The sequence below is a fragment of the Musa acuminata genome, chromosome BXJ1-4 (genome assembly GCF_036884655.1).
Source record: "Musa acuminata AAA Group cultivar baxijiao chromosome BXJ1-4, Cavendish_Baxijiao_AAA, whole genome shotgun sequence".
Classification (NCBI taxonomy): Eukaryota; Viridiplantae; Streptophyta; class Magnoliopsida; order Zingiberales; family Musaceae; genus Musa; species Musa acuminata.
In genome coordinates, this window is record NC_088330.1 from 30,442,514 (window position 1) to 30,455,920 (window position 13,407).

Here is a 13,407-nt window from a genome sequence, read left to right on the forward strand (position 1 = left end):
GGAAGGGAGAGGGAGGTGGTGCATGTGGGATACATGCGAGCACATGGACTTTTCTTCAGCTTTAATAAGGGTTGTCACGGAGGAGGGGAGCAAAGACTTGAGAAGAGGGAATGGCAAGTCCGCACACTCAATTCATGGTGGACATGTGATAGGGTGTGTGACTTGCAGCTCAAAAAGCCACACAAGTCCCAGCTTTGCAGAAAGGTACTAAACAATGAGCGAAGGCCAAATAGTGCATTATTATGGGTCTTCTTAATAATGAATGCCCATGTGATTTTTCACCTACATAATATACTTTATTGCTTAGGCAAATAAAAGAGACTCGGTAGAGTGTGCTGTGATTCCAAGTAATAATGTGAGCAACTCCAATATCCAGCTCTGACTCTGATCTGTTCAGAATCTGCTTTAAGCAAACGCTCACATGCTTCCCCTTGCAGGCCATTCATCATCATACCAGCGGTTGCTTCCTGCCATGGATTTGCTTTATATTTGGATGCATTATGGCGGCCGGAAGACGTCGATGTGGATCACTTTACTGAAGCTGCTGGTACGGTCACAGATGAAGGATGAATGATGGGGTGGTGGTGGCGGTGGTGGGGGTAAATGCTGTGAAGATAAGCATGAACATAAATGTCTTTTGCCGATGCCAGCGCAGCTGCTGCATAGCGGCGACTCGAGAAAGCTGTGCATTATTTCTGATCTGTAAAGTTCCACCAAGTTCCTATTACATACAAAGTGAATTATAGTAACGTAGTAGAGAGAGATAAAACAGGAAAGGCACACAGATTTCTTAGAATTAATGTTTGAACCATAGCATCGGTAAACTAACTCTACAGGGATGACATTCCCGGTCGTATGTTTGTCACCAACGCATACAATACAATTATAAGAACTCATGACATCCAGCGTGATCTGTTCATATGCCGACACAAATATATAAATCGATTGGTGTCATTTTTCTATGAACGCTGTTTTGGGCAGGTGGATGAGTCGTCGTGAGAGCCCTCCCAGAATGTGGAGGTGTTAACAGTTGTTCCGAAGAGGGAGGGGAGGGGCTCCGGAAGTCATAGGTTTGAGACGGCCACCGTGGATGGTGATGCTGAAGCTAAATTATTGTGGGTCTCATGAAGCATGTCAGAACTGGAAATAAAATCTAGCATTCTTGCATGTGATAGCAGCAGAATTATGTTTGGTCCATCATTTGGCCGAGCCTAAAAAGCTATGTCAGATCGTTAAGAGTACCTCCAAGCCTTTTAAGATTTTTAATCTCGAATTATGAGCTTGCGGATAATAGATAGAACTCGACGACTTAGCCACATGCATCAAAATTACTAGTATTATCTTTGCGCTACTTCCACCATCTTCGTATGCAACAAAAGCTGGTTTTGTTCTACAAATGCTGTCGTGGTATCGACTGTCCATAATAGAGTTTCGTTTATTATAATGAACAGTGCAAACCAAATCATAACACTACAAATACTACGCAAAACGGGCACGGTAGATTATATACATCACATAATACTACAAATTTACAACACAAATTGAAGTACAACCAAAACATATAACATGCTTTTTCAAACTCATCATCAACGTTAAGGAACTTTGCTAGCCCAAACCCAACAAAGCAATAAAAACCCATAGAACAATCTGACCGCATCATGACCTGATGTCATTAATACTACTGTCATGTGTTACAGCGGACGCTCTAAGATTGCAAAGCAGAGCATCACGTCCCCTTAAAATAATTTCGAAGAAGTCATTGGCTTGATTTGAGAGAGAACCTAGCTCATGGCCAAGCTTCTTTACTGCGCCGTCCAAATTGGTAACACAGTCTTGCAACCTCCATCTTTCAAAATCAGTGTTCTTCCCTGGTGCAGGCACTTCATCTTCACGATTAATGCCACTTGTATCTTGCACAGGTTCTTCCTTGCAGCTGACATGGTTGGCCAAATCATGTAACCGTGAAGCACATATTTTGACTGCTTCTATCTCTTTGAACAGTACCACCTTCCCACCGACAACTTTTCTCTCTATTTTATCATTCACAATAGCTTGCAAGTCACTGAAGGCCTCAAACCAAAGGAAATCAGCAGAAACATGCAGGTCTATCGATGCTCTTGAGCAACCTGAGAGTGATGCTGAAAAGATGCCACAAATAAATATAGTCATGACCTTAACTCCGTATAAGGCTCTCGTCAGTGCCTTCCCTTTGGAGCTCTTGACCTTAGGGAGATCAAGAGTTCCTTGATGAAGACTCTCTACGACGACAGCAAAGTTGTCTAGTTTAGGGCTCTTAGAGATGTGTTTGATCCATTCATGAAGATATGAATGAGCTCGTACAAGCTGTTCAGACGAAGGATAACTAGCCGAGATGTCCACTAGATGCAGCACATACTGAAGCAGAAGTTGGCCTTGATCCAATCTGGACAGCTCGGAGATTAATGCAATGCAAACATCAAGCAATTTCACACTGCTGTCCAAATATATGCTGATCCATTTCTCATCCCAGTCAGAAACAGGTAACTGAAGCTCATTAATGAAAGTTCTTATGCTATTATGAGCATCTGATAAGAACTCCATAGCAAGACTCATCCAAGATAGAGTAAGAACATCAGCGGCATCCTTAGGCTTGAGCTTTTTCAAGTTTTCTGCCAGACCTTGCTCGAACGAAAACAATAATTCACGAATCTTCAGCGATTGAGAAGATCTTTTGGGGGAAATAATCTGAAAAGGATTTCCAAAGGGAAAGAAAATCCGCTGTCCATCATGCGGTCGACTCATGTTGGTTCAACTGCTAACCAGATAAAAAATATTCTTCAGAACAGCAAGCGCACACAAATAGAACAATCAAAACAAAAGCTGGAAATCAGGATTAAGTACTGCCATCGCAAATAGATTTCTTTTCCCATGGCACCTAGCACTCAAGAATATAAAATCTTCATCTGGCACATCTGACAGCTGGGTTCGATGAGCATCTACATGAGCAGCTCTAGGCAAGCTTATCTAGGGATCAACAATTAATATGCCTAAGCCTTTGATGCAAACATGATAATTAACTTTTGATTCAGAGAATTGGGAACATACAAGTTTGTCGAAGGTCAATTTGAAGACCTCGCAACATTCTATTAATCAATGTCTTTGCGAATCTGAATCTAGGTTTATGTTCCAAGGAAGCCAATAGACCTAATGAAACAAGTTTAGAAAAAGCATTTAATTGAGCATTCCTCATCAGGTCCAGATTGATCAGTTCCTAAATTTCGAAGCCCTCCAAATATCACTCCTACATCAATCCCCCAACATTTTGATGATACTTTTCCCTTGTATATACTTGTTAAGCAAGTAGGAAGGCATGGCACCTGCACTAGTATGCTTCAAATATCTTGTTATCTGCCAGAAGAATGTTAATGGTCACTGACACAAGGTTATCTTGATATTCTTTTCAATGTATAAAGAACTGATGACCAAAATATCTATGAAGGTTTTAGGTAGACCTGACCACGTCACCATGGTTACAGAACCGAGGGTTCCGAAACTGGTAACCAAAAGCATCCTATTCAAGTGGGTCTTGACTACTATTACTCCCAAAGTTCTAAATTTAAAGAAAGAAGTGGGTATAGGATGTTTAGGAAGCACATTGAGAAAAAGCATCTTACTCAAGCAAATCTTGACAAAAACCATAGTCAAATTTCCAGCTACGTAACTAACCCTTCCCAAATATTTCATTTTTTTGCTAAAAAAATAAAGGAATTAGTAAAATTTATTTTCCATTGAACATTTCTCTTTCAATTTGTTAAAAAAATAATTTTTATTAATTATTATCAAAATACTTTAAATCATGTCGCAAAACCTGTTCATAGGATCACTCTCACATGCACCATCACAAACTTTATAAAAAAAGAAAAGTTTGTAAAATTTATTTCGATCTTCTGATGGACCTATTGCTATTTGTAGTAATATTTGGTGCGATCATTAGCAAATGCATTATTCCATAGAAATTACACATCATTGGATTAATAGCGAGCACTATGAAAAATAGATTGATCGCCTTTAGCATTTTTGATGATAGACATTCAGACGACGATATTTATAGAATGATAAAAACCATTTTGAAATAGTATAATTTGGTTTTTAATTTTTAAATTTTTTTGATAATGCATATTTAAATATTGCATCTAATCCTGAATTAGAATAAATTTGACAACCGACCTTGGTAAATTTTTTCCTATTAGATGTACATATCATATTTTAAATTTATGTGTACAAAAATGTTTTAAATGTCTTGATATTTTTTACTTGCTCATTAAGCAAGCAATTTTATTTTTTTGTGGGCACATCCACAAGTAATGAAAGAGTAGACAAGATTTTGCAAATCAAATTGAAAGACCCAAAAGATTTTCAAAAATATTTCTTTCCGATGGAATTCAACATATGACTGAATTATTTAATGAGAGTTTTGAATATAAAAAATTATTATATACCTTTGTTGTAAATAATGTGAGACAAGTGAATTTATTTGCTCATTATTGTAATGTTTATAAAAAAAATGTAGATATTTTGAAAGTTTTTAATAATGCTTCTTATATTTATGTTCATTTTATGTTTATTATCCTACAGCTCATTGAATAATTGAATGTATCAATGTTATTAACACTCTAAATGAAATATAAAAATGATAATGAGTTGAACTTGATCATTAAGGTAATAAAGACTAAGTGGCTTAATTCTTTCGGAATTTATTCTACTTATTTATCATGTTGCTTCTATTTTTGGTTTGCATAATTATTTGGATATTTATTAAGATTGTTCACACTTAAATGTTAATATTAGTTAAATATGAGACAAGCTAGAAATATGATCGTTGACTAGCATTATAGTGTCATTTATAATAAACAGTATACCCCAACCTTCTCAATATATAGATAAGATGATAATTATTGTTGCAGAAAGCTAAAGAAATCTAGAGAATCAATAGGCTCGAACTCCAAACTTGATATTTATCTAACCACTTCTTTTGAATAAGTTTGGTCACAACTATACAGTTTGAGATTTTCCAATTCTTAATGGTGAGCACGGTGTTCAACAACCTTTCTAGTTTTATCAATTATTGTTAAATTCTCATGTCAACACTATAGCTGTAAAGCAAACTTCTAGTGCTGGAGGATGTATATAGGATGAGACCCATTTGAGTATGACCCTTGAATCAGGTAAGACCTAAACATATGTTGATGATTGGACCAACGAAGCCAAGGATCCAAGAGATCATCTAAGAAGACAATGCAAGATTTATTTGATACATTAACTGAAGGAATAATCGAATCATCTAGCAATTTATATGTACAGAACTATGTGCAATTTGATTCAAAATTGATCATTCAACATCAATTAAAAAAAAAAGATTCCAAAATCGATGATTCTGGACCCGAAACTGACGGATCCAAAATCGAAACCAGAACCGCCTGGAACCCGTCAAGATGTGGTTTTTTACTGATAGGACCAAAATGGGTCAAGGCAGATCAGTTAAATTATGTGTTGCTAATACACAATGGCTCCTGTCTATGACAACAAAGTCTTCGTAACGTAAATACGCATGCCCTACCAATCTGCTCTGCAACAACATAAGCCAACAAGCAGCACAAAAAAAAGCAAAGAAATCATAACACTAACGGACTGCTCAAGAACACATATGTAACAGACAACTCCATCGACGCCCACAGAAGCAAAAGAAACTGAAAAGAACGAAGCCGATTGATCGCATCGGCAAACAAAATAATCAAAGGAATCTCGGCGATGTGATCAAGAACTAGACAACTGGTTCAGCGACAAGAGATGAAGGCATCAAGAAACGCCCAAATCTCAAAATGGACAACTCCTTCGACGCCGACAAAAGCAAAAGAAACTAAAAAGAAAGAATCCAACCGATCGCATCGGAACCCTCATAACCCGAAAACAAAAATGCATCCAAGAAACCCAAAATTTCACAGAAATCATGGATTCAACAATCGATCGATCGATCCATTCCACAACAAGGACGCGAGATCGAATGGGACAACACCATTCGCGCACGAATCTGGAGGAGTTTAGTGATCAAGGGCAAGAGGGTTCGTACCTGAGAGATCGCAACGAAGATGAAGAAGACGATGGCCTGGTTCGGCACCGACTCTTGATCAGTCCCCGCCACCACGCCTTCAATTTGAGGCTCCAACGCATTTCCTAATCTTCGAATCCGACGGTCGAGGAGCCCGCTCCCAATCGTTATCTCCTCTGGCACCGACTCTGCGTTCGGCTGTTTAGCTCGAACACAATAAGTAGAGATCCTCCACTTATCAACTTACAGGTGACGCACCAGACCCATTGCATCAAGCTCTTGCAGAGTTCGCTGGTTTCTTCCGTGCAGCGAGATTGAAGATGATCTCAGATTTAATTAGATTTGGGAGTCGTTTCGAGTCCGAAAACGAAGTCTAGATGGGGCCCAGATGAGGAATCGTCTGACGCCGACTCGGATCGGGTAGAGGCCCCGAATGATCGAGACTCGGCCCATTGGTCCAATTTTAGCAGGGCCCAATAGCCAGTGATGTGAGCCACAATTGTAGTCTCAGGCCAACCGTCCATAGCGGTCCATCTCATCCGCTTGCGTCTTCTCGACCGTCCATCCGATTTAAATTTTTATAAATACAACATATATTATCAAAAATAAAATAATGAACTAAAATAAATTAGAGGTGGACTTTGTTGCATTGCATGCTTATGTGCCAAGGTTGACCATCTACATGTATTCAAAAGTTGTAGAGTTGTCCACAAGTAGATCAGAAGACAGGTCAAAACTTGTAATATTAGTAAACCTTTGAACTTGTACTATTATTACCAACAAGAAAAAGAAAAAAGAAAGGGTATTTGGATCAATTTTTTCTTTATAGTATATGATGAGGGTAATAACGGTGACATGACGCGCCACGATGTCAGCCACGCCTGGACGACATTCTGCCCGAGGAGGAGGGCAATAATGCCAACTCGATGTGCGCCGACGTCACCCGCTCTTAGACAACGACCTCATCGTTGTCTGACCCCGCACGCTTGGCCGAAGCAGAGGAGGACGACAAGCGAGACTCGCCCATACCCTATGGCAGTTCGGTTCTCCACGCAACACCAGCGGCAATGTCAGACGCCATCAGAGGTACGGTCCTACTCCTGCAAGCAGGCACATTAGGTAACACTAAACTTACCTATAAATACCCCAGAGTTCTAAACGAATGGGGGGGGGGGGGCGTACTTCTTCATACAAAAAATCCCCTCCGCATCCACTAACTTGATCGTCGGAGGGGTCGGGTCGAGCTTCCGACCCGACCTGTATGCAGGTACGAGAACGGGGTCGCCCATCCCCGGTGCCGAGGCAAAAGCTTTCCTTCCCAACACGATATCCTGACCGGGCTGCCACGATCGGTCGCTGAGAGACCTCGAGGGACGCTGCACGAGATCCCCGTCATTCGGACCCCCAACCAAATCGCGTCGGTCCCAATGCCATGGCATAAAGTTGTTTACACAAACAGTATATATTGGACATAAAGTGTGATTTGGAGTTGGATTAAAAGTAAGATACAGTGGGCTTCCCTGTCACTATCTAACCCAGCCAAGATAGCATGTGGAATGCTGCCATCTCTAATCCATATCTCTTCTCCCCCGGTCACCGTCATCCAAACCATCGTAACCACTAAGGCCACTTCTTCCATCTCTCGTCGCTAGGAGCACACTAAGATCCCACTAAACTCCACTAAACCTTGTCAACAATAGCTACTCGGACAACATGATTGCAGAGCCCCGAAAGAGCACTCGAGAGGATAAAGAAATCCATTCCATCTTTGCTTAACTTGAAGCACGCCTCCCTGATAAATCCTCACACTGTGTTGGTTAATGATTGCATCGTGTATCAAAGTCCGTGCCACATTTCTAATTTCAACTAGTGGACAAAAGGATGCAGGAAAGAGCCATTCACCGAGTCTACTTTGAGGTGAATGATCACATGGTCTACAGCAAAACTCTCTCTCTCTCTCTCTCTATCCATCGGATACGCAAAGTTTTATCCAACCTGTAGGCAAAGCATAATCCCATGGCATGTGATTTGCATATTCTATTGCAACCTTGCTACACAGCTTCCAGCTCACAGAGTAGGAGTAGGATTGTGTTAGGTTTGGATTGGTAAGAGAAGGCAAGGAAATAGTGTCATCATGTGATCCTCGCATATGGAACATATTGAAGTTGTAAAAGGTTCAACCCATGTCGAACATTCAATGAACAATCCAAAACAAACAACAAGAACAGTCCTGAATTCAATTCAAACAAAGAAATAACCAAGAAACTTCAGAGTCAGAAGCTGAAGCTGAAGCTGAAGCCAACTCTCACTGTAGATTTTGAGCAGAAAAGGCAGTCAGGTCAATCATCGGAATTCATAATAACTCGCTAAAATCTATCGTTTCTCTCTCCTACACCCTAGTCTCTCTGTTTCAGCGAAAGCCTACAGGAATATGATGTAGTGTAACCGGAGGAGAGAAAACTAGTAATAGAGACGAACTTACCAAAGCTAGGGGACGAAGCTAAATCGCTACCTAAAAGAGAAGAAGAAGAAGAAGAAGAAGAAGAAGACCCAATCCGTTACAGAGAGACTGCTACCAAAAGGGGAGGCGGCGGGGAAGCGGCGGGGGCCAGGAGCTCCGCCTCCTTCTTTCGGCGCATCTCCAGGACCTTGCGGTGGCTGTTGGAGTGCTTGTGGCTGACGAAGGTGGGGCTGCACGCCGGGCGGTACTCCGGGAGGAGCCGGCCGGACTTGAAACGGACGCCGCAGGCGTTGCATAGGGTCTTGGCGCCGAGCGGGCCGGCCCGCCACTGCGGAGTCTTCTGGGCGCCGCAGTGGCTGCAACGCCGCTCGCCGGAGGCGGTGGACAGCGGCGTTTTGGGCTTCCGGCCGCGTTTCTTCGGCTTCTGCTTCTTGGGCTGCGGGGGATGGTCGTAAAGGAGGAAGCTTTGGTCGACGGCGACCGCGGAGGGGTCGTATATGAGGAAAGGGGAAGAGGAAGACGTCGAGGAACAAGAAGAGGCGGAGGAGGTGGTGGTGGCGGAGGAGCACGAGGAGGAGTCCGCCAAGGACAGCGGACCGGACATGGACCAGGCGGCGGTGGCGGTGGCGCTGCGCGAGCGCTTGCTCCGCTTGGCCTTTACTGGGACCTTGGCTTCGGTGGAGAGGGCGCAGACGTTCGGGACCAGGAAGGAAGGGCCTTGACCTTGTGGCTCGGCGGCACGGGCTTGGAGGTTCTCACTCTGGGCGCCGCTCGGCGGCGGAGAAAGGGATGCAACGCCGGAGCACGACGGGAACTCCGAGATTGAGTCGTCGATGATGAAGGAAACCCATTCCAGTTCTGCAGCATCATGCGCCTGAAGACAGCACAGCAAAACCGCTCGGAATGCATCAAAATCTACCCTTTCTAACATGAAAATCGCAACTATAGTCTTTTATCTTCTATTATTCCAACAACAAATGCAACGAGACTCACTGGAAGACATATATCCGAAAGCGGCAGCGGAAGCTCGAAGGTGAGACCCGAAGACGAGGAAGAAGAAGAAGAAGAAGAAGAATGCGTTGTTTCGTTATGAGCTTCTCGGGCATCAATTTGGGATACTCTTCCTGCTTCTTCCTCCGCCGCTTCCATCTCGTCCTCCACGAACTCACCGAGGTTGAGAAGGTCGTCGACAGAGAACGCCTCACCCATAATATTCCCCCTTTCGACAGCCCAACCCGCCTCCTCACTCAAAACCACCTGGTTCTGCTGCTTCTGCTGCCCTGAGCACAAAATCTCCGGTCTCAAATTAGCATTCACCACTTCCATGTTGCTTTCCTTCTCTCCCTGCAACCCAACCAAACTTTCATAAACCTCCGCATATAACAAGAAGAAGAAGAAATACATGTTTGGGGTGTAGAAGGAAACATAGTAGCACAAGAAAAGAAGAAAGATTCCGTCTTTTCTTCCATTTCCGTCCCAAATATGTCATTTGTAGCATATTTACTTGCGATCCATCCTACCTGAGAGTAGTGGGAGTATGCCAAGGGAGGAACAGACGCAGGCCGCGGAGTGCGAAGGGGCAGAGACAGAGAGGGAGAAGAGGAGGTGATGAGCGTTCCGTGTAGCATTGAATAGATGCCAATGCCTATAAGCGAAACAAATGCTCTGTTCCACCCATCCCCATTCACCTTTCGTACTACTCTTTTTCCACTTAATTTAATTTAATGGCCAGCTCGAAATTTCAGGACGCGATTGCCAATACGCTTCACACATTATTTTCCTCAAACAAAATATAATTTCAGACTAAAAAATAATCGAAAATTAGAAATTCCAACATAAATCACCGAGAGCGATTTGGGGCGGACCCATCTCCATTTGGTACATCCCCCCCGTGGCACGTATCTTTTGAGTGACACACTGATTGATGATGGCCTTTTGCCTCCAGGGAGTGAGATTTGTGTGGTCATACTGTTCGTCAAGATTAGCGCGATCCCGACCCCATTCATTCGAATTGGCGGCTCCCACCAAATTGCTACTGGATGGACAGCTTTTTCTTACCGATTCTGTCCTCCCTCGTGTCTCAGAATCACGGAAGCATCAAAAGGAAGAAGCGGCAGCTTTTTGTCCCGAGGCAGTCGCCTTAAACGTGTTATCATTTCACATGTCCTCCTCCATTCTTTTCCAGACCAGTAATTGGACACCCAAGAGTGGGGGGCATATTAGGCATACCACACGCGCCAGATTGTGTTTGTATCACGCGATGGTAACGGGGGTGGGACGTGACGCGTACGAGTTGACGCAAGTGCCCCTCGGATTCCTTGACGCGTCGCTTCGAGGATTCGTTCCGTAGATGACAAGTGAAGTGTGGGTCCGGCGCGCCTCGGAGCGGCCGCCGAGCCGAGGCGCTTTCGGCCGGGCCAGGAGGGTCATTTCACGCTTTCATCTCCCGGGCCGACCGAGTCAAAGCGGCCCAACGTGGCGGCGGCCGGGGTCGCTATGAACTCGCGGCTTAGATTACGAGACTCGTCACTTGCAACAAGGTTGTTGATTACAAAATCGATCAAACGTGGCATTCGCATCACGATTTTGAAACGAATAGGATAAGTAGGTTCGTAACTGCCACATGGGCGGGTACATGTTCGAGTCCGCTGGTCCCGGAACTGGAGACGGTGTGCTTCTTTAGGATTCGTGCACAGAGGAGGATCATCGTACGGCCAGAGAAGTCGAAGCTCGACACTTAGAGTTGGTCCGACACAAAGCCACGTGTCCACGAGCCAAAAGTGTTTCGAAACTGAGAGTTCCGTCGACTGTGAGTCACGTGTCCACGAGACGAAACCGCAGATTCCGGCCATAACGGCCAAATTCTCGCCCCAAAGTGGCCGTCGGTTAAGAAAGGTCACGTGATCGACGGTGGCAACGCCCAACGCTTCGTCTAGCTCACATGCAGCGCACGCCCACCGCCTTTGAACCTTTGTGCTGTTGATTGTGACAGGAGCAAACGGAGGAGGCAAAGAGGGGAAGAAGACTCAGTATAGTGACGGATAAGAGAAAGCCCTAACAAAAAGCCGAAGACGGTTGGTTTGGGTCCAACTCATACATTTGGCTTCTCTCTCACCTTTTCCTCACTGCCTCCCACCTTCTTCTTCTTCTTCTTCTTCTTCTTCTTCTTCTTCATCTGACTTGTAAGGCACGGCTTCAGCTCTCTTTGTACCCTCATGCTCTTCTATATTTATATTCATCCCTTGCTTGTAGTCTTACATTACGAGTCCCCTACGACGTCGATTTGGTGTACGACTGCATGCAAACTGTCGTGTGGCAAATTCTGATTCATGAAAAAGGCTATAAAAGCATTTTTTATTTCCTACAACTAACATGGGATAAAAATCCAGTTTTTCTCTACTTGATTTCTTATATTCTTTCAATCTTTCACTAAATTCATCATCTCTTTTCATATTTGTTTATCGTGCGCGTATATGAATCGAAGAATGGTTGTATCTTAGGAGGGGTTATTTGATCAAACTTATGCGATGGTCCAGAATGTATTTTATGACAATGATTTGGGCCTTCAGATTATTTTATTTATCATTTAATTGAAACAAAATAGGGTGCTAACCTAATAATAGAAAAATATTTATTTATGCTTTATCCCTACATTAAGTATTCAATTAATTTCTAAAACAATTCGAGTTAAAAAAGTATTTTGAAAAAAAAATTAAAATGGTTGTTCTCATATTGTTATTCTTAATTATTCAAAATTGATTCAGTTGTAAGTTTATAATTTAATCAAGATTTTAAAATATATATTTTTTTAGATTTCAACAATGCAGATCAAGGTAAAAAAATATTCTTCAACCAATGCAGATATACTATTAATACCTTAAGTATTTTTTTATTATGGACTTAATTTTTGTAGGGTATGTTATGAAAGGTTACAATGATGCTAATTATATTTCTAATTTTTTAGATATCAAGTCTCCTTGTAGATATATTTTTATTATATTTTAACCATCTTCCACCATGAGTAGTATGAAAGATAAAACACTTGAACTACTATATTTAAGTCAGAATGACTTGAAAATTTGATTTATTCTCTTTCAATGAACTCTAACCCTACTTCTATTTTGATTGTAGAGTTACAATCATTTTTTTATTGAGTAGACAGACTTATAAAGATCAGACAAAAGTTAATTAAATGACTAAATTCTCAATTTATTATTTTTTTTATTTTTAATATTAAAACTAATAATAATCTAGTTGACTGTCTTACTAATTATGACTAAGGTCCTGATGTAATTAAGAGAGATATATCTAAGCCTATAATAAGCCTTCTAATAATGAGAATTTAATATTTATAATAACAAGTTGATTGATTGGTTAATGACCATCTCCAATTGTTGTCTAAGCCTCATCAGAGGTTGTTAACATCAAGGCCATAACACCATTAAGTCTTTGAGCTCTCTTTCTAACAATTCTACTATCATCAATTATAATGCTAATTCTACTAAGTATAAAACGACAAAGATTGATTGATAATATATTTGAAATCCTTTTTAAATGCCGCATGCACATCACCCACTCAATCACATTGTTATTATGTTTAAACGATCAAATCTCCAGGTATCCTCTGCCATGACTCACGTGTATGTGTGCTTCGCACGTGTAACACATGACTGCTATGGTGTATGTGGCACTCTTCCTAATAATTGAGATATGCGATCACTAAGGCTTATATATATATATATATATATATATATATCGTAAGGCTTTTACTTCTCGACATCGAAATCAAATCACTTACAGTAGCGAAATAGACACTGTGCGTTTCGAAATTACTTAAACAAAAATCTGATCACCCTTATAC

General features: G+C 41.9%; 2 protein-coding genes across 3 annotated transcripts; both read right to left on the reverse strand.

Annotated features, from left to right (window-relative positions):
• Window positions 1–1,477: 1,477 nt before the first annotated feature.
• On the reverse strand, window positions 1,478–6,329 carry LOC135652337 (UPF0496 protein 4-like). Of its 2 annotated transcripts, none has more exons than XM_065173188.1 (2): window positions 6,107–6,329; window positions 1,478–2,794 (listed from the first exon to the last, which is right to left on the reverse strand). In XM_065173188.1, exon 2 carries the CDS (start codon window positions 2,779–2,781, stop codon window positions 1,657–1,659), a length of 1,125 nt encoding a protein of 374 aa, XP_065029260.1. In that variant the 5' UTR covers window positions 2,782–2,794; window positions 6,107–6,329; the 3' UTR covers window positions 1,478–1,656. The 2 variants fall into 2 exon arrangements, with proteins under 2 accessions (XP_065029260.1, XP_065029255.1); XM_065173183.1 differs by having other exon boundaries at window positions 1,478–2,791; window positions 6,107–6,322.
• A 1,921-nt stretch (window positions 6,330–8,250) lies between these two features.
• LOC135652330 (GATA transcription factor 5-like) lies at window positions 8,251–10,249 on the reverse strand. Its single transcript, XM_065173176.1, has 3 exons — window positions 10,067–10,249; window positions 9,540–9,890; window positions 8,251–9,420 (listed from the first exon to the last, which is right to left on the reverse strand). The coding sequence occupies exons 1-3, from the start codon at window positions 10,172–10,174 to the stop codon at window positions 8,644–8,646; spliced, it is 1,236 nt and encodes a 411-aa protein (XP_065029248.1). The 5' UTR covers window positions 10,175–10,249; the 3' UTR covers window positions 8,251–8,643.
• Between the last annotated feature and the right edge of the window lie 3,158 nt (window positions 10,250–13,407).